The sequence below is a fragment of the Daktulosphaira vitifoliae genome, unplaced genomic scaffold (assembly GCF_025091365.1).
Source record: "Daktulosphaira vitifoliae isolate Bord-2020 unplaced genomic scaffold, ASM2509136v1 Scaffold_4, whole genome shotgun sequence".
NCBI lineage: Eukaryota > Metazoa > Arthropoda > Insecta > Hemiptera > Phylloxeridae > Daktulosphaira > Daktulosphaira vitifoliae.
The window spans coordinates 12,727,066-12,750,117 of record NW_026099575.1 but is presented as its reverse complement, the minus strand read 5'-3'; the positions used below and the strand labels follow the sequence as shown (position 1 = coordinate 12,750,117).

At 28.8% G+C, this 23,052-nt stretch overlaps 1 protein-coding gene across 1 annotated transcript in view; it reads right to left on the bottom strand.

Moving 5' to 3' along the window:
* The window catches only part of LOC126903697 (centaurin-gamma-1A), a 47,838-nt gene extending 25,386 nt beyond the window's left edge, over nt 1–22,452 (bottom strand). The window contains exon 1 of the mRNA XM_050682081.1: nt 22,050–22,452. Within this exon, the coding sequence (XP_050538038.1) occupies nt 22,050–22,236 (187 nt within the window). The 5' untranslated portion in view covers nt 22,237–22,452. The remainder of the gene's footprint in view (nt 1–22,049) is intronic.
* Nucleotides 22,453–23,052: the final 600 nt, after the last annotated feature.

The following is a 23,052-nucleotide window of genomic DNA, read 5'->3' as shown; positions in this document are numbered from 1 at the left end:
GCCGCCACCTACGCTGAATTATGTAAATTTATTTTTAGCATATCATATATTCGTCCTTGTTACAAATAACGATATACTGTCGTGTTAAACTAATTGGATGACCTCGACTTCGGTTTCTATTGTGTGCGAATGTTTGGCACAAGGCTATACGACACTATGATAATTATTAATAACAATTCAACTGCCCTTAACGATCATAAGCTAACCCCGCGAAAATCATTCTGAACGTCCTAAAACTTTATTCATTATAGACTGACCAGTGGCCTCGTGACATTCTCCGAATTCAAAAATGTAATTAACATTTAGACGGAAGAAACCATTTTTGCAACCATTAAGCCAACGGACCGGAACAATTATTTTCATTTCATAAAAACCCTTTTATGGAATTTTGAACAATCGATTTTTTCATATAAAAGAGTATATTACCCTATACCATATAGCTGAATAGTATCACGTTAATTTTTTATTCGAATAACGTAATTATACTAACCACATTATTTCACGCGTACTATTCAACAGTTGTGTAAATTAAATAACAGATTTAAATGAAAACGGATAGTTTCGTCACTAAATAAATCGTACATTATTATGATTGTAGAATATAACAGCGCACCGTGTGTTACAAACAATACCCAATCAAAAAATGTTAATCTATAGAAATATTGTGCACGTGATTTAAATATTACCCGTTCGGTTAAAACCAATTCGATAGTTGGCAGTTCACAAATCAAACAAACGCGTTTAAATACAACCAACACATGGTTTTTGTCATGTTGATAAAATATTTGCAAATAGAAATTAAACAATGTACCGCCCCTTAGCCCGACAAGCTGTAGAACAGCTTATGACATGATGACGTGGTATGACCTAGTTACAAAAATAATTAATCAGAAATTTAATTACATATACAAAATGAACCTAGTCGAATAATAAATGCTATGGGAGTTTCTGCTTCCAATAATGAAACCACTCGAACAGCAACTGTGGCGAACAATACGATAAAATGTCTAGTATAGTCATTTATAGAAAAACACGAGGTGTTCTCTATTCATATTTAGATACGAATATAATAATATCACCGGCTCTAGATGCCAAATCTTACACGCTTGCACAGACACGTCACACGTTAATAATTAGATTATCATTATCGTTCATCCCAGTACAGGTTATTGTTGCTCGACAGAAACAACTTAAGGCGATTAATCGTATTGTATCTAATTACGCCGACTACGTAACAATAATCCTTTGGTGGAGATCCCAACGACCGATAGGAAGATGTCGTTTTAACTAATGAGCACACTAGCGTATTGTTGTTATTCATCGGCGGGTTCAGTTTTTTTGTTCAACAAGTGTCATTGCATTCAGATATTTCATGCCGTCAAAAGATCTGTCATACAACTGTCAACCAGAAAGCAAGGTCGCCAGAGGGGTGGACCGAAAAATTCAAGACCTGGGGGACAACGGTCGTGTTTTGACTCTTTTGTGTTAAGAGGATGTAGTGCGGAAGACGTAGAAAAAACTGATACAAAACCACGGGAACTCCGCCTATTGGAATGATATATTTGTCCGCTACTGTCTTTATGCCGTGACTTCGATAAATCAAGTATTCTGCGACTTCAGAGTACCGGTCGCGCATACCGCGAGGAGAGGTCGAATATAAGTCGGGGAATACTGTGCATCATTCACGACCATCTGCCCCAATTATTTTCGAGGAGGAGAAGTATGACATACGTAATCTGCGGACCTCCTGCAGATCGAACCCGTGCCAAATATGACGACGGAGTGTATGGGTACATGTATGAGCAGAGGATATGATCATCTATAGTGTTGTCCTCTTCGAGGGGGCGGCAAACGCCTTCGGGCGGTATTCTTTTATACAAACGCATCGACCCTCATTATTGTGTTATGTACGTGCGTGTGCGCGTTAAGACGATAAAGAAGAGAGAAAGCAAAAGGGGTTCGATGGTATCAATAAAATTTGTACTAATTCGTCGTCGTCGTCGTTGTTGTATTATATTATATAAAATAATGTATCAATAAAACAGCTGTAGCCGCGGTGTTCTAACTGTCAGTTTTTGCCGACGGCCCATAAATATTCAAAATAAAACATAAAAAATTGGGGACCATTATGTCCTACTGCGCTGCTACCCGTTACGGAACGAGGGTTTTTCATCGTCGTTCCACGAAATGCATGCGAAACATCGTTAAGTGTAAGAGGTTATCCTGATGGGCTTCTGTACGAAATACCTTTACGCTTTAATCGGCACAAGATTTTCATCAAAACACACCGCCTTTGACGTTTATTCTATAATTTAAACCAGAATTGGTTTTAGGGCAACAAAATTACTTTGATTATCCTCTTCTAAGCGGTCGATGACTTGGAAATCTCATCGCCGAGGAAACCGTCAACTATCACGTCTTAATGAATCATCAACATAAATAAAATTAACAGAATAAGTTAATCGCGGGTATTTTCATAGAATCCGTTCAAAATTACTAAATAAAACTTGGCTCTGGCGTGATGAGACCGTAGAAAAAGTGGACATTCATCTGTTTCGGGAATCGATCACTTTATTACGACTATAAGTTATTAAAAGCGTACATTATGTTCAGTTAATGAACTCTATGCGACACATTACTTTATTTTGATGGGTTAACCAACAATTGTATTATTCTAAGGTACTAGAATTTAAATTAATAGTTAGAACAGAATGTATATTGGAAGTGTTCATAAAAGATTTTAGCATAAAATCGCGTTATCAATTTGCTTAAAATTAAAAACTAGGTTGTAACAACAATAATGACGAAGATCACGAAAACGCAAAACCATTTACATAATTAATCATTAGTTAAAAAAAAAAATAAAAACGGATGACGATCAACATAAAACAGTTGCAAAAGCTCTAAATCTATCACCTTTACAAAATAGCACATGACTAAGCACTAAGCATGGGATGGACCAAAAATCTACCGTTTTAGTCACACTCTAAGTCTAGACATGAGCATATAATATTGGCTTACGTCCCGGTGATCGAAGCGACTTTTTCGCCATCTTACACATTGAGACTTTTTACTGTACTACTGGCGACAACTTTTATCTTATAGTGTAAACTTGGTTGGAAATAATAAAATTGAATTGGTTAGGCGAAGGAAAAGTTCTGTACAATTGGCGAGAGGAATAAAACAAATTTTTCTGGGGAAAACATGTTTTGCTTTAATTCGTTAAATTAACCGCACTAATTTTATTGAGCATAATTAAAGCGTTGGTTTTATAATCGCTTAAAGTGTCTCTAAAATAGGTCAATTACACCCAATTCAATTAATGGTCTGTTAGCAATGAACGAGACGTGATTTTAACAGGATAAGTTTTTTTTTTCCGATTAGCCGATTTCAAGTTGTGAAAAACGTGCGTCCGGCCGGTACTCTCTTCGCTCCGTTAAAAAATCCAACCGACCCACATCCGCATAGACTCGGCTAATAAAATAAAGTGCGCACAACATTATACAATAATTGTTAGTCATAACAAAAATATACACGCAGGAGAAATAATAATAACAATTTGTGCGGCCGATGCGATGGCCGCGGATGCATTTGACGTGATTACCATACACAATACACGTACATATTAATAACCGACAGACAAGACCGGGACAAATAAATAATATTTACAAAAATATAATGCGCACAGGCATAGCCCGTTTCCCTATTTTATGATACAGAGATGGAATTGAACCGTAGCGGTTGTTTCGGTCGGAGCTGCTAGTCGTGATGCCTTGCCAAACGTACTGGCGGCTCATGCAAAACTCATTATTTTTAGTATTAATGGAAAGCGAATTAGAAAGAAAAAAACAAAAGAAAATTAATTTAACCTAGTGGTACACGGTTGGGTTTATAAATTAGATGGTGGCGACACTAGAGTGTGTCTAGATTATCTCATTTGCCATGTCGATACCCTATCAAGAATCCGAACCCAACTTTTAATACTGTGAGTCACCCGAGGGAATTAATTTTTGTCAATTTATCTGAATCGAATCCAAACTTTGTTGTTCTACACTATGTACAATACGATTTAAAGTACGAAATTGACGTAATAAGATTATTTAGTACTTACAAGAATAGATGTAAACGAACAAGAGTTCCTCGAAAGTTTAGTGACTCGTGAGTCACTTTTTTCGGAATTAAAAGTATTTGAACTGTAGCCAAAATTCATTAAAAGAAAATATTCTATGTAATATGTCTTACATTTCTTTTGATAATCAGAAAGTAAATAAAAATACTTTTTAAAGAATTCTAAAATCATATAGCAATAAAAAATAACGGATGACGCGCTACAAGATTTGAGTTTTAAAAATTTTCCACGAGAGTGGATATATTTCTATTAAAACTCTATCTATAATAGTGTGAACAAAAACGTTGCATATTTTATTGAAATAAAATAACACAATATATCAATTCATTGGGAAATTTCGATAGAGCGTAAAAAAGGTAATAAAATTGTCAAACGCCAGAGATATTTGTGTAACATTTGGTTACGTGCTTCCGTAATAATTAATTGCCTTTAATATCGATTATGTCAACGTTAAATTTATTAGGTATACGACAAATGCAACAGTGACATTAATTGTATTAGTGACCAAAACGATCGAATCAAAATTTAACAATCCTATGGCAACTGCAAATAGTTTGAATAGAAAATACATGTAGAAATAATATTATTTAGGAAAAAAATAATAATTGTTATATATACTTGTTAGTAAAAATTTTAATATCAGTCGAGTTATACATTTGTTCATTTAATTAGGTAATATTTATACATAAAACTGTATTGGGTGTATAAAAAATCATTCAAAACGTGAAAAAAAATAGAATTACATAGTTAGTTTTATCCGAATGATATGAAATCGTAGTAGATTATTTTATAGAATTAAGATCTCGTTATTTATTTATTTTTCAATATCGTGATAAAACTAAAATTAAAAAAACTATTCAAAATAATATGCTTCTGTACAATTAATTATACATTTTTGTAGTTTACGGACAAGATGGATCTTTTTAATAGGCTCATGTGATATTTTATATTGATTCCTTTTACTTTAAGTGATTATCCACAACAATAAAATGAAATTTTGACCATGTATTTTATAGTTTATGATTATAAGGCAGTAGAGTAAATGCTACACAGAAAGTTCTTAAAAATAACAAGAGTAAGTATTAGTATTTTATAATTATGTCAACGATAATTTAAAAACATTAGATTTAGAAATATCTTAATATTATTTTAAAATGGAACAATAATGTTTAAAAAAATGATAAAACAACCATGTATTTTGAAACCTTGCCAAAATAGTGATTTAATTAAGCCAATAAACGAATAATAAACGTCCGGCAACAGAAAAATGTGTTGCGATCGCAATACTTGTTGACACGGATGACTAACGAAGATGTATTACAGTGTGATATCTGTCAAGACTTCTATGAAACACCATTGACTACAGAATTAAATAGTACAATGGTCCAAAGAGCCCTATAAATAAGAAAACAAGTTTCAATGTATAACTTTTTGTTCTAGAAAAAAACGGTTCAAAGAGTGAAACAAAATTTTAAAAAGCACATCATTTCTAACGCATTAAAATCTTTCCCGGTTTTATATATTTTAAAAAATGCTACTACAACCAGCTGCAGTTGGACGAAATACTGTTATGATATACCTAAATAATATAGTCGATCGTTAATAATGATAAGAACGCATAAAACGACTTTTTTTTAAGTTTAAATTATCTAATACAATAAACGCATAAATTACATGCATATCAACAAAAAATAAATATGTTACTATTACGACATAGGACACGTAGAAAAAACGCAAACCGCATGGACTTACAACAGAAAACTTAGTAATTTTTGTAGGACTAAGCGTGACTTGTTAAATACAATGTTATGATAGGTGTTAAATTATATAAGTAGATAATCAATTCGCCCTTTGAAAACTAAATAATTCAATGACATTAATACCACCTAAAATTTGGACGGCTTCCTTTAACTGATCCAAATTTCCTTTTTATGTATTCTTGAATTCTACTAGCACATTGTTCATTTGGTATTCAAATCATCCACAAACTTCTACATCAATAACGTACAACCCACATTACCCCTCGAGACTTTTTCCACAAAAGATACAGTAAGCCCACCCCTATTTCATTCTTTATAACAGACTCCGAGTTGGTAACAAAATTTATTATATTACACTAAAAGTTTTTTTCATCTTAGTTGTTAGACAAATGTATTTAGAAACTTACTGAAAATATGTATCGTACGCTTAATTTTTCCAAAAATAAATAAAAACAAATAGCGAGTATCAAATCAAATAACATTAACAATTTAAACAACCCGGCAATCTCCAATCATAAATAAATTGTATGAAAGTCAAGGAATAATTATTGTTTTAGCGAAATGTATTGTAAGATAAAATCAAAAAAACATTGAATATAATAAAAAAAAAACACTTATACCAGTAGACGATCTAAATTATTTAAGCGTTTTAACAGGGAACTATTTAATTTTATTAGTTTTTTCATCAAATTAAACTGCGTTCGAGCGAATAACTTCAAAACAGCTGCATATATTGGGCGTTTTTTTATTATTCTCTTATAAAAAATACATTTAAACGTTATGCGATAGACTTTTTTCACTATCACACGTTTATTGTAATATAGTGTTGAAATTTAAACGAAAATGAAGACACTGTCGCTTTTTTATTTATAAGCACACAAAACGACGATTTACAAGTACAAAAATTGCGCTACGTGCATTTTACACATCAAGAACTTTTTGAACGTCGTTTTTGTGTTTAATAGTTGTTTTTATTATTAATTTAGACGCATTTGACCATAACGTCGATGCACTTCAAAAATCTTACCCTCCTTCCGTATCAACCCTTTGCTGGTCGCAGACGAGAGCTTAAAAATATATAATAGACAGATGTGCTGTTCGTTATGACGCAATAATATATAATACCCACAATTTTTTTCAACATTTAAATTAGTCGTATTACATTTGAAATTACCTGCGGATGTGTAATAGCTCGGAAAGTCATCATCGCAAACATGACAGCAGTGCCACACTAATCGTGTCAGCTGCTTCCTATGTAGTTAAACGCAAGCGCTTTCAATAAACATTCTTTTGGGCGACGATAAACCGTAAAGGGTTGTATTATGTCCGAGCGTATCGGATGCGGCCAAAGTGGCTGTGTCGGAAGGGGTTAATTCTATAATGACGACTTATTACAATACTAATGTACGAAAACAAAAGAGATGATTCCGATTAATCAAACGCACTAGGAAAACCGCTTTCGAAATATTTATTTAATTAACAATGGGAAAGCCGTTATAGTAACACCGCGAATGTTGATTGTCTATAGTTAATGTAATATAACGTAATTAAAATTAAGTATTTGCGGGTTCGATATTGCGCAGCACATGTAACGGCGTCAAAGTCATGTGCAGTCCAATTGAGCAACAGACTTTTTGCAACGTGATCCACAGAGGAACGTTAGCAAATCTCTGTGAAATTAACCGCTGTAAAAAACAATTATCCGAGTTTTTTTTTTTTCACGATTAATGAAATAAAAGAAATTTAATACTCGCATAAAAATCCGTGCTCGCATACAATGAGCTAGGGGAAAACGGTTCGGTCCAATGAAGCCTGAAAGGATATTTTCGCCGGATATAATTCGAATTATACGTAAAAGTGAACATCAAAGAGTTACTGCATTGAACGCGTACTATGTTCTTCACCTTTCGGCAGAAGACGAGAGTCCGCACATGTATGTGTACCCTATAAACAATAATTCGATTTTTGACGGTCCTTCTCGCTCCCCTCAAGTTCGGAAATCTAGACCAATTTCCTACATCATCGTTGTCGCGAAGAAAATATATATAATAACAATAATAATAATAATAATAATGAAAAGAACAGCGACATATAGAGAAAAAAGGGCGATACACAATAGGAGACACTGGTGCGTGTAGGGGGAAGTTTTTTTTTTGGCTGGGGGCACGCACAACGTTATAGACGTCGTATGCATAAGGTACGCGATCGCATTGTCGGGGCGCATTTCGAGGAGTCGAAAACCGACAGGAGAAAAAAAGAAAGAAGGCCGCCGTCGGTTTCGAAAATATCCAGTGCGACACCGCGTTACTTTATGTGATGGGGCAAGGTGAAAAACGGCCGTTGGGACCCGCCGAATGGAAGAGCGGACGATTTATGGTACGACAACATTTACAGGGGAATTCGTTCTTCATATGTATACAGGGTGTCATAGAAACAAAAGAAAATCTATTCTCAGGGGTCATAAGAATGAAAAAACCTATATTATTGCTTTTTTTTATGATAATTATGTCTGACGTTTCGCAAATCCAATGACTTCCTACTTTGTACCAACAACTGTATACGATGTCTACACCGTTTCTTTGTATACTATCAGCCGGACGGAAACCTTTTAATAGACTCTTGTGGGGGATGTTGTTAACACCCTGTGCATATTCACAATAGTGAGATAACAAGAGCAAAAGTGAAATATCTTTTGACACACTCAGTCAATTCTACAAGGATAAGCGCGTTTATGACGGACATATTTTCTTGCGTGACACGTACATTTATGCGAAGCGAACGTGCCAAGTACAAATACAATGAAATAATAATCTGATTATACACTGGCCATTTTGGAAACGACGTTGATGACACCCCATAAGCTTTGAAGGCACGACATTAATTTTGTAATAAATTACGGTAATGGACATTCATTCACATACNGTAATAAATTACGGTAATGGACGTTCATTCACATATAACAAGGGGCTCGTCGTTCAACAGTCACCGCGAAAGGTGTCCGACTATTATTTTGTACAACTGTATGAATGACGTCAAAACCATTTCGGAAATTTCTAGTTGAATAGAATATCGCAGAGATGGTAAAAAGATAGTTTCTCTCCATAAAAACTGTAAGTGTACAATATAACGTAATCGGCAATTTATCAGTGTAAAGAATCGTCTTTTACTTGACATTTATGTCGTAAAAAAGTTTATTTAGTACCGTTTAGTGTCATTTATAGTCGGAACGAAAATATATGTTTTTCAAAAAGAATAATTCAAAGCGTTTTCAAAGGGATTTTGTCAAAATACATATTGTTAGTGAACACAACGAAAACGTTGGAATTCATACAATATTACCACTTTAATAGCCTAATAGAATTAAACTGAACAAATTTTTCGCCTTTTAAAACTGAATAAAATAATAGACGGCTGTAGATTCATTCGATTAGCATCCAGTTTTACAATAATTGACAAGCACTCGAACAAAATGTTCTTTAAATTTCCAATAATAAAATATAAGACTTCAAGTAAGTAAACACACAACATTTTAAGCCGTTGTTGGGATAATAAACAAACTTTACTATGAAATGTCTGACTCGGGTAAATACAATGTAACAGCTTCTGTGTCTGCAATTGTTACGATTGTAAGAAAAATCCTATGAATTCGTTCGGTAATCTATTCGATACACACGTGGTTATATTTTTTCAATCGCACAAACTTTCATTTGTAGTGTCATTTACATGCTTCCGTCAAACTGTCAGAGAGAGAGAAGATAAATCGCACGAAAAACTTTTTCAATAAGCTCTCCAAATGTAACGGATGTTTACCAATAAACTACAAGGTTCCTCGCAATATGTGCTCAGCTCGTATACCCGACTAAGTCATACATTGTACTCATAGTTATAAATCTGATTATCAGAGAGAATAAAAAAATCCTAGCTAAAATTCATTGTTGTCATATAATTTCCACACGCGCGGGCACGAGCACAACGTTGTCTACCGAATACGGATTAAATATTATAACGAATAATAATATAACATCANGCGGGCACGAGCACAGCGTTGTCTACCGAGTACGGATTAAATATTATAACGAATAATAATATCGCTATTATTAGCATTGTTATTATAATGATTGTTATCTCGATATTCACCTGGGAAGCGATGATTAAAACCAAATTTTCCCTGCGGGGGGGTTAGCTTAGCCCTCTTCTGCTTTTGTCCATTCGTCCACACTGCCTCAAAACATGAACACGCGTATATGTAAATGACACTTGCCAATTTTTTTTATGTACCCGCATAATGATCGTAACAGTATAAACATCGGGCAACCCCTGATTATTTCCTTTTTTTTGCACATCATCGAATTTAATAGGATCATAATATTCTCCATGGCTGTTCAAGTCGGAGAAAAAATATGAAAAATTATATTTACATTTTCAATGCATTCGTTAACAACACCGGTGAATTGTATTTTGATTATTGAAAGACATATTGACCAATTGTGTACCGCATGTGTTTTAATAGGGGCGGGTTTTTTTAGCCAGGTGGTGGTAATAACAGACAAATATTTTTGGGAAATTCATATTAAACACAAAACAAAATTGTTATTTTAACTTACAATTTTAGATCATATGTCCAAATGAAAAGTTTTAATTACTATATTATTCTATTGAAATAAACATTACTAGAAAGTAAAAGACAGTAACGCTTACGATACATTCAAGTTTCTAGACAGCCCGTGTAGCTACGCAAAAGATCATATGCTGCTTAGGTAAATTAAAAACGAATAGAAAATGAAAAAACACAACCACAAAGAACTTAGTAATTAAAGGTTCAAAGTCGAGACATATCCCCACAATGAAAAAAAGCGGGTTGTTCAACTATAGTAGAATCGGCGACGTATTGTTTGTCAAATAATAAAAGGAGAGCCAGTCGAAGCAAATATAAGAGAGAAAAGGGAAGCCAAAATCTGTCTGGGGACTCGGGCATGTGCCTCGACATTGGGGGTAGGTTAGTTCAGTCGAATTTTAAATACCAGTTTTTGGTTTCCCAACGATTTTATAACGACTCGGGATCTATTAAAATACTCATACACCACTGCAGTGGCCGCCACCCGTCAGTGAAGTCTTTTAAAATGCAATCAATATGTATTATGCGCCTTTAAACGTGCAAACACTAATTATGCATCCTGATTTTTAGGGTCTTGTTTAAATTATTCAGAATATACCATTGACAAGCCTACGCATATCCAAATTGATTTTGACATTTATTTTAACAATAGTAATTCTAATTCGATTGAGATATAGTTAATTCGTGAGATCAATGTTCCTTTAACAGTGAAAATAAAAATAGTACAAAAGGTACAAAAGTGTATTAAAATAATAATACATCCTGCTGAGAACTGATCTACACAACTAAAAAGGGCTATAGTTAAATCTGTTCNGAGAACTGATCTACACAATTAAAAAGGGCTGTAGTTAAATCTGTTCTTATGAATAAATTACGACCCTATAATTATTTGTTACTTCTCATTTATAAAAAATAAATTATAATTCAAATTACAAAAATATCATCTTGAACAAAAATAAATCACAAATATATATGTGATATAAGCACTTAAATTTGTTGTATTTTATAACATAAATTTTTATTTTAGTTACAATAATTTTAAAAAAATATTGACTATTATTATTTATACTTATACTTGACATTTTGAAGTACTTCGGGATGCTACGTTATCTACAAAAAACTGTAACAAGTTTTCATATGAATTTTTTTCAAATCAAGAAAATATTCAAATTGAACATAATAAATACTAGTAAATATTTTACGATTTTACTCAAACTATTGCGTACTTTATTATTATCCTATTTTGATGACTATACTACACAATAAATTATAAATCCATTACTCACATAAAACAAAAAATATAAAATAATCAAACAAAAACATAATTTAAAAAAAAACCACAATTTAATACAAAAATATGCTACAGTACTTTTATGTAAACAATTAAACAATGACATAACAATTAAACTATTTAAACATTAAATGTATGATAAATCAAATATGATTTAATCATAGCATAAATAAAATTTTAAATAAATGTTTGTTACTAAAAAAATATTATGGGTTTAATTCTGTTATGATATCTATTAGTATAATTTATTTTTATAATGTTATCAGCGCCATCTATCAGTAATTTATCCATTTATATAGTCAACACTATTCATAGATAAAAAATTATTTGTTTTTTAATCAAAAAAATATAAAACTTCAGATTTACTAGACAGTTTTTGTATAATAACCAAATGAAAATATTAATATTATTATTATTTTCTTTTAAACAATGGTACAGGAATTACAAATATGGTAATTTTACTTTTTGTAAAAATTATATGAAATCGAAAATAAAAATCATTACCTACAAATTANTTTTTTCTTTTAAAGAATGGTACAGGAATTACAAATATGGTAATTTTTCTTTTTGTAAAAATTATATGAAATCGAGAATAAAAATCATTACCTAAAATTATTAAACTCTGTTGTCTAATTTTATAAATTTGTTTCAAATTATAAGAGTAAACCAAAAACTAATTCATAAATAATCGTAATATTATAGTCTGGTAGTCAAATATTTTAATAACCATTAGGATAACAAGTTATGCAACCACCTAAACATACTTGTTAATTTAGTAACAAAATAACCAGAGAATAATAAACGTAAGATAAAATACTATTTCTTTAAATAAAAAATGTATTAGTATTTTTAGTGCATTAACATTGTGTAGTTATAAATTATAATCTATAACTATTATAATCTACTGTAATAAATAACTTTATATCAATGAAGTACAATTACCAAATATACTTGATAATAAAAATTAGGAAAAAAACGGAAAATCATAAAAATATTTTGTTTTTTTGTTTTGCATGATGTTATGAAAAACGAAAATTTTGAATTTGATTAACTTAACATTAAAAAAATGACATTAATTTCCCTATAATTTTAAATACTTCAAATATACATATTTAAAGTACTTAAAATTCTAAAGAAATTAATGTCATTTTTACGTATTATGATAAGTATGTATTATAATAGGTAAAAAAAAAAACAGGAGAATAAATAATACAATAACAGATTACTATAGATAAGTTTATTATTTATCTTCAATAAACTTAAATTTATATATTCTTTTCGTAAAAGAACGTACTTATACTATATAAAATTTTGCTTGGAAGATTAATAAAATATTATGTATTTCACTTTTATTTTAAAGAAAATAATTATTTTAATTAAATGACTATTCTAAAATAAGAAATGAACAAAAATATTTTGTTTATTATTTTATTTTACAATTAAAAGAAAACTATTTTTATATTGAATGTTATGAAAAATAAGACAAGAATTATTAATTTTGGATATACAGAGACATTAGATAATAAAAACATAAAATTGTTTTCAATTATATAGTTATAATTAAAAATATTTAATGTAATAAGAGGAGCATTACTATTACTATTTTTATAAAAAAAGTATTAATATATAAACCACAAATATTGTTCTTTTCTAAGATGCCTATATTTATAATTTAACTTATGTTTGTAATCTGTGAACATTAAAAAGACGTTTACTACTAAAAAGCACGTATTGGACCAATATTCAGTCCAAGGCTTCAAAGAGTAGTTGTGAAATTATTCAATTATTTACTTTTTCAGTATTCAATGACTGAAAATATTATTACATCACATTTTATTCTTGTTCAAAACTATTTTAGCGCTGTTTATAGATGCACATGTAAAAAAATTAATTTTATATTTATATACCAGAATATTAAACCAATATACAAAAATAATTATAGAAGAGATGCTCCAAATATGGAAAGGGATAGTATATTCATAGAGATAATATGGGATAATATATTATTTAACGCAAATAAGGCCGAGGGAGGGTAGTAGGAATAGTTTCCCCGGCTCTATGTTATTGAATCAATAAAATTCCTTAATAAATAAATAAATAATCATTCAACCAAAAAATTAAGTAGAAGAGAAAATTCAATAAAAATACTATTCTATATTTCAAATACATAACTTTAAAATAAATAATAAAACAAATTTGTTATTTTTCACAATTATTTGGTAAATTTACAAAGAGTCATTAAATATATAAACTCTAATATCATTAAACAAAAATTCATTACGTCAGCATTCATATGAATTATACACAAGAAATAATAATGTTATGCATTGAACAAACTATTTATAGTGATCAAGGTTAAAAAAAATTAGAAATTTCGATTGTAGTCCACGTCTCTCATTAAAAATTAAAAATTCTAAACAATACAAGCGTAGATCTCTTTAGAAAATTAGTAATGATTATTACGAATCATATTTAAGGATCACGTAGTGTAAAACTTTTTACTGTCTATCTTATCCAGACTGTACCAAAATAATAAACACACAATTTGATTTCTTTGAATATTTATAATAAAATTTAAATATTATTAGAATAAAAGAATAGCAAACGAAAATAGCGCATAGACATCTCTACTGATAACGACGTGTGGATTTAAAACTATATACGAGTTGCGTATAACTGATAAAATGCATTGATAAATAACTGAGATAATTATATAATTGTAACAATATCATCACAATAACAACATCTCGATTAAAAACCAAACATTTAACTATCGATTATGGCTCTAAAACATGTAAATATAATACATAGGTAACAATGTACAATGAAAACAATCATGTCCTTTGTAAATTAGTATTGTTTTAAATATTATAGACAACAGTTATTCATTGGAGCAGAAAAAATAATTTGAACATTTTTTTAAAAATCGAAAAGGTCAAATTGTCTAAGGGTTTGCGATGAATTTACAAGTATTAATATTAAAATTTGAATTCATTTAATTCAATGGGCAAAATAATAATTGGCTATTAGGAATACATTTAAAGGGAAAATGTTTTTCTTATTAAGCACAATGGTTGATAATAACTGAAACGATCAAAATTGAAGAACACTACAATATGAAAAACAATGATCTTTTCACCAATTATTGAAGCTATCGTTGGGAGATAATAGTGATGGCGGTGAAAGTCGAGTCCAAAAAATACCCATCTTATTGTGTTATCATTATGCTCATAGGGTTTTTGTTTCGTGTACTAAAATCGGTATTGTTAATAGGCAGGCGTGACTAATCTGTCAAGGTAACACAGAGAAGCCGAGAAAATAAAAGATTGTCTTTCTGGACTGTGGAGACACATATAAGCAGACGAAGCATCACGATCAGAGATGATAGGAAGGGGAGTCTCTTCTTGAACTACTATTTTCATTATTTTTCGCTCCGACTGNCTATTTTCATTATTTTTTGCTCCGACTGATACCGTTCTAAGTTCGTTGGCACCAACGCATCAAAGAGCCTGAGATGATACCATTAAATTAATGACAAAATAATGATCTGATATAAATTGCTATAAAACTCTTTACAGGAACTATTTCGTCGCCAATCCAAAAAAAAATAATACGAACGTAATATATTTATTAAGATTTTATTTATCTTTAAAGATAAATAGAGTAACAATAATTTATTAAGTAAAAACAAATTAATAGTGTTTTCGTTAATATCGAATGTCTTTCAATATAAAACTACAATAATCAGTAGCAATAAAATATTAATTTTACAGGATTTATTTATATTGTAACAGTACATTATATAATATTGGTAATTTTTCTAAAAATAAGTCATTCATTTTTTTACTTTTCAAATTACATTTTTTATTTACTCTTTAAATAATCATATGAATTCCAATATAAAATTATACTGCTAACCATTCATCATAGCTAATAGAAATTACATATTGCTTTTTCATAAAAAAAACATAACTTAACTGAGAACTTAATAAGATGTTTTGTAAACGAACACGATTTGTATTATGTAATCTACACTGAATAAGTCTGATCACATCTATATAACAAATTTCAAATGATAGAAGTCCCCTTATTTCTAATTATCTAAGAAACATTGTTATTATTATGAATGATAATGTATACAAAAATAACTGTCAACAATGTCGTAATGGGGTTATTGAACGGTTTTTGATATGTTAAAGAGAAACGGTTTATTGACAATAGCATTTATTATTTACCGCATTGCACCGCTGACAGTTGCGAAAATTGAGACACGATAAAGCAATCTGAACGAGCTAAGAAAAATTCTTTAGGAAAGTTCATGATACAATCATAAATTTCATTAATTCATTATTTACTTAACCTCGCATCAGTAATAACTAAACAGTATTTAATACTTCATAAATAGATATATGCAGATACACATTTCATTTGACATCACAGTATACTAACTACGTGTCAAGGCTTTCAATCTTAGGTTTTTTCTCATTCTTTACAATTTATAGTCCTTACTGTTCACTCAGGCTGCGCGCAAACGGAGTGATATGAATAAAACTGTTTTACTTTAACAAAAGATGACAGGCCAAGAATTTCCAAAAGAATTATAAACTCAAAAGAATCCACTTCTGTTTTGATCTTTGAGGTTTTTGGTAAATTTTATATACATCAAACAGAGTAAGGACACCTACAAACACGTTTATTTCTTCTACCTACACGCCTGCAGTCATAGGCACGCTTACATCCGGTTTTATGCTGTTTAACGTATACAAAAAATTATCAAAAATGTACCATAAAAAATGAAACTGTTCACAATTTGAAAACCGTTATGAGCAGATTAATTGGAAACAACTTCCAGTAAATATATTATTGAAATTGCATAGGATTTGGAAGAAAAAATTAATAAATACGATTTTTCGACATTAAATTTAAATAGAATCTGTTCTTCAATTATCTGTTTTACAAAAAAACTAAAAGATTACTGAAATACACGGCATCTAAAAAATTTGATAATAGCTTGGAATATAATTTTCACTACTCATGTTTGTATAATTATTTATGTAAACCAGTTTTATTTAAGTACATTTTGAAGTAACAAAATATGAATTGCATTAAAATCGAATAAAATTTATCGAGAAATTATGACTGTAATATATAGGTGGTAACCTCCTTTAACTAAGTAGTATTAATTTTTACCGTTATTTTTCTTTGTGAAAAAACAAGTGATGAATCATAAATGAAAATGAAAACAATGATTATTAACACTATCTATAGCCATTGTAATTTATTTAAAAGTGTATTGAAAATGAAATATGTTTTTCAGACAAATTAAAAGTAATTTAAAATAATACAAATTTTCATTTTTAATTCGAAATTATTAAAAATAATATTAAAGTGTTAAATCTATGATACTTGAATTTTTTATCGTAACAGTTTAAAAATCTTGAAACCACACGCCAACATGGCGTTAGGTACAATTTAAGTAGAANTGAAACCACACGCCAACATGGCCTTAGGTACAATTTAAGTAGAAATATTAAAAGAATAAATCACTAGACAGGAAAAGAAATGCGAGCTATGCTCATTATAAATAATTACTTTGTTAATTGAATTTTAACTTATTAAGAACAATTACTGACTGACAAAGAAGATAAATATTAGAATTAGTTTTATATTTTAGTGAAAAATTTTTATTAGTGTCAATATTTTTCTACAATTTTTTATAACATTATTAGTACTTATAGAAATTAATAAAAAGTAATAGTAAATATTATACAAAAATAATAATTAAATAGCTTAAAATAATTAAATAAATAGCCAATCGCAATAAAATTTCTTTAGTTCTATACACTGAAAAAGGTCAAACTAACATATATTCTTTATTGTACATTTTTGAATATATCGTTTCATAGTTAAACGCTATATTTTTAGAGAGGCAAGTCGTCTTTTATGAACATAGTTGATCAAATACCTGAAATTACAACTTGTTCAACTTTATGCCTACTATTTTCTAAAAGATGATGAGCCAAATATTTAACCTACTACGGTAACAGCTTAACTGTAGTTCTTTACAAAAATTAAATAAATAATAGCATCACAGAATGATAATTTATAAACACCCACAACCAATTCATTATTCTTTAACTACGCGTCTAATCAGGCTGTTTTTTTATTTGAGTGGTAATCATTCATATAATTCTCTGCACATTTCCTCGGAAGCGAATTATTACTACGACTCCATCGTATTATTTGTAATTATTTTTTTGTTCGAACAGCCGTAACGGTACAAATACTAAGTATATCGTTCACCGAGATTTCAGTTAGTTCTCGTGCTATACACGATTTCGTGTTTTTACACCGAGGCCACTATTGTTAGCTGCAAATAGGACATCGTTGTAACAATTCTTTCCTCATACAACACGGGTAGAATATCCCACAAAGAAAAGCCACCTGCATTTTCGAAAATAAATCCAATAGGACCCGCATATTGCAGTATACTAATATGTTATCCTAAAAAAAAATAAACAATACTAGTTGCGGGAACGGAAATTTACTACAACATCAATGTAATGTATTAAAAATTACAGAATAAGAATAAACTATCCAAATTTAATTCTATTTTTAAGTTTTGTTAGAATCTTAAACAAAAAATATTGAGTTGACTTGTGTAGAATTTATGTAGTAAAGAAATTTAGAAAATTTCTTTATAGCTGTCAATTAGGAAAAGAATCATTTTATCATTCAATTACATCATTATAACATTTGTGAGTTGAAATATAATGTACAATGCATTAATAGGATTAGACTTGAAATAATCTAGCAAAAATCTTTAATTGAATTTCACGATGAAAAATATTAATATATCAATGCATCATTCAAGTGGGAGCCGAAGATCTATTACAAATATTCGTCATCGACAAGATACTTAATAACCTGTAAAAACATCCGCAGCAATTTGATATCAGACAATTCCTCTACCCACATGTCACCCACATAATAGTATAGTTCACGGATTCTAGGATAAATAGTAACTACTTTTAAAAACCAATGTTATGATCAAGTTGAAAATAAACAATTTTTAATTTAACTATTTTTTTCGAGTTGTGTTTCTAGCAAAATTTCAAGTATTGAAAAAAATATATATATATATTCTACAATAACAACAAAATATTTGGAATTTTTTATTTTATTTAGAAACTGAAAATTGTTTACTTAATTAATTTATATTAATTAGAATTTCAAAAGAACCGATTTATGTACACATAAACAGTAGATTTGTGTATAATCTGAAATATCAATACAAATCCTTTTAAGTTGATTTTAACTCAATACACGAGACAATATTTAGCTACACCTATTAAAGGATGTTTGAATGTCGTTAGATTGAAAAAGGAGTGGGCTATAGATAGTAATACTTATGAACAGGAAGCAATTTATTTAAATGAAAGAAAACTTTAAGTAGTTCTGTATTTTTTTATTATTGACTATTTGATAAGACGATACAATTTAAAATGATACAGAATAATACTTAATAGCACATATTGTGAATTCAATGAATTTTTCGTTATTTTATTGCTGAAAATTTTTTTTTTATAGTAGTTATCTTTTATATAAATTGATGTACTGTACTTCATCAGAAATCAACATTTTTTCTACACAAAAAACTGATTTAGGCATTTAACTTTTTGAAGTATTATCATTAATAAATTCATATCATATTTTTTTAAAAACTTATAAACAGCTCCACTCATAGTTTCAACTTCGATTAAAACTATTAATACAATGAAATGTATATAAATTAATAAATAATGTAACATTCATCTAAACTATATCATCTACCAACAATAAAATTAATCATTAAACTGAAATTCAGCGTAAAATTAACCAATAACCAGCCTTAGTATGAATAAAAAAAAATTATTTATTTTTCATTCTAATTAAAATAATGATTTAAAAATCTCATTTTCATGTTTTTGGCTAAAATTCAAGATTTCCTTTAAACATTTTTCATTTTGAAATTATTCTACAGACCTATTTAAACATCATTCAAAAATTATTTTAGATCGTTGCTATGGCGAAAAAAACAGAATTATAATTGGTAAATTTTACTTCTATTGTCACCATATCAACTAGAATTTAACAATTTAAAAAAAAAAAAAAAAATTAAATGCGCAATTTTTTTTACCTATAAATAGATTACCAATTTACTGATAATTGTAATTATAAATAAATATTAATAAGCGTACATGTTTTGTTTATCACGATTTACTGAAGATACAGGCGGAACTACAGCCTAAATCAACTAGGGCCAGGTAAAGTCAATTGTGGTATTAATATATGTATATATATATATTTATATTAATCCTTCACTTAAGTATGGTATAATGATATAAAATGGCTCAGGATCCCAGTCTAATTAAAATAAACACATTTTTAACTCTTAATTTTACATTTATATCAACAGTATTTTTTATAAATCTTTAAATGCCAAAACTTTTTATTTATATAAACCATGAAAAAATTACTCCAATAAAATGCCTGTTAAATAATAAACAGCGAGTAGGTGTGTAAAATCTAAATTTAAAATAAAACGAAAATTAAAATAAATAATATTTACCTAAGTTACATATGTATTTACTTTAGCTACACTGTTGCCAATTACCTGATGAAAAAAAAACACCTATAGCATATCTAGTAAAAAAAACATTTTTTTAACATGTTAAGATTAAATACGATATTTTTAAATTGACATTTTTTTTTTAAATTTAAATTTATAATATTTTTTCAAAATAAATTTCGTGTTTAAAGAATTGGCTTAGAGTTTGCATTTCATGATATTTATAAGCGACAAGTTTTAACATAAATTGTACTTAATTTTTATTCGAACTTCAGAACTAAACTACAACTTTCATAGACTAATATACATAGTGTTAGTATTATAAACCAATGTTTTTTTGTACAAAACCTAATACCTAATATTATTTTTATTATAATATTATACAAGAAATTTATTTGATATATGGATTGTGTATGATAACGCACACTGTCAATTCGTGAATACCAATCGTACCTACTGTAATTTTGTTTTTAAGTCAACAACGCGGACGTGCAACCGGTTTTTGAGTTGGGGTCGATAGAAGAACACAGAAGAGAGAGACATTGAAAATGCAAATACGAAAAATTGGGTCAATTGGTTACAATTTGTAAAAGCGGAAGATTTTATTAGATACCAGATAACATGATCTGATTTATTATTAAATTGGTACTAAATTTGAACGTTATTAAATTAAATCAATGAAGAAAATAACATGATTTTATAGTAATCATTTTCAAATATATAGTAAATAAAATTGAGCAATTTACGATTTGTTCCATTTTAGGCATTACTTTATAATTTATATCAACAATAGAAAATCTTTATCTAAAAAAACCAGTAAATGCATAAAATGATATACATGTTAAATATAACATTTTAAACTTTTTGAATTTATAATAAATGAAATAATAAAAATCAACAAATATGAAGAAAATCAACTACAATAACATTAAATTCAGTTTTGTATCATAAGGAATATAAACAAAAAATTAAAGGATTAATGAAAAATATGAATATAATATTTTACTTTTTAATATAAAATTATATGACATACGGTTCATACAAAAATTCTTTAAAAGAATAAATTTTTCAAATAATTAGAAACAGAAATTGTTAATTACATATAATATGGTCCTAGTCATTCATGTTCTTTCATGAATGACAGACAACTACACTAAGTTAACCTTTGACATTCTTTAATAAATTAGTAAAAACTAATTATTAAGACTCATTTGACTATATTTGATGCTATAATATAAATTGCTAGCTATAGGGGTTTTATAATTACTTTAAATAATTCAAATTAATAATTTCTATACATAGATAATAACTTTTTTTTAAATAATAGCTAATACTTCTAAAGTAATTTGATCAATACAATATTAGATATTAAATATTAGTCTTAATTATTCTCAATTTGCATTACTTAGTTTTTTTAATAATGATAAGATATATCAAAACATACTGGCACAAATTACTGTAAACGTTATATGAATGAGACAAGGTGTACAGTGTTACAATGTCTTCATATACACTATACGAAGATTGAAATAAGTATAATTTAAAAGCTATTCTGTCACAGGATTTTTTTTCTATTCTACTTATATAATTTGTAAATTAAATTAACTAAATTATTAAAAAACTATTTGATAAAATAATCTTACCTTCTATGCAAACTACATGATCACGGATCTGTTGAGCGACAATAGGGTCTGGTATGAGATCAATTAAATCATATATGGCATAGATAGACGGATGAACGCTTTCAAATCGTTGAATTTCTTTACATATAGCTAGTGAATTATTAGAGAACAATGAAGGGTTATGATAATAAGACGGTCGACTATTCATCTTTTGATCACAAGTATGAACATCACATTTAATTAGGCATTAAATTAATAATACAAAAAATTGAACAAATCAAAAAACTAATGAGAATAATTTATATTTTATATGAGAAAAACTTAAACACTTTAATCATCTAAATTATACAAAAAAATAACCAAATTAATACGAGACGAAATATGAGTAACAGCCAAATTGTACAGTAAGAAACAACGATATCACTCAGTACGAACGGGTTGTAATCAAAAGCGAGTACAAATAAACAAAACACTATCTCAGGCAGTTGTTATCCATGTTTACCATCAAATGGTATGTCACAACGCATGCGCAATAGAGTCCTACATTCGATTTCAACAGTTTTCTTTTAACACGGATAGATGCCGCGCTAATTTAGCGTCTTTTTATTTATTCGTTAATTCAAAAGAAATGTTCAGTTTAAGACATATTAACCCCCAAATATTTTTATTTTTTTCGTAGAATTGGTTGTTCAACGATAAAACTCTTAATGTTAAAAGTTGTAACTTAAGTTAAAATACCTCTACAGTTATAATCTTTAAAAACAAAAATAATTGTATAAAATTGTTTGAAAAAAATTTTTTTTTTTGGTCGATTGCTCTTTTCCTACGCCAACGATATATAACCGTGTTTTAATACTACACATTCAGATCGCTATAAAATATTTTCTATAATTTTGTTTAAAAAAAAATTTATTTTAAATATAAAATAAAAATAAATAAATAATGTGATCGTGCAATTTAACTGTTTATTAGCATATCACATATTTATCACACGTATTTCTCAAAAAAAAAAAAAAAAAATTTT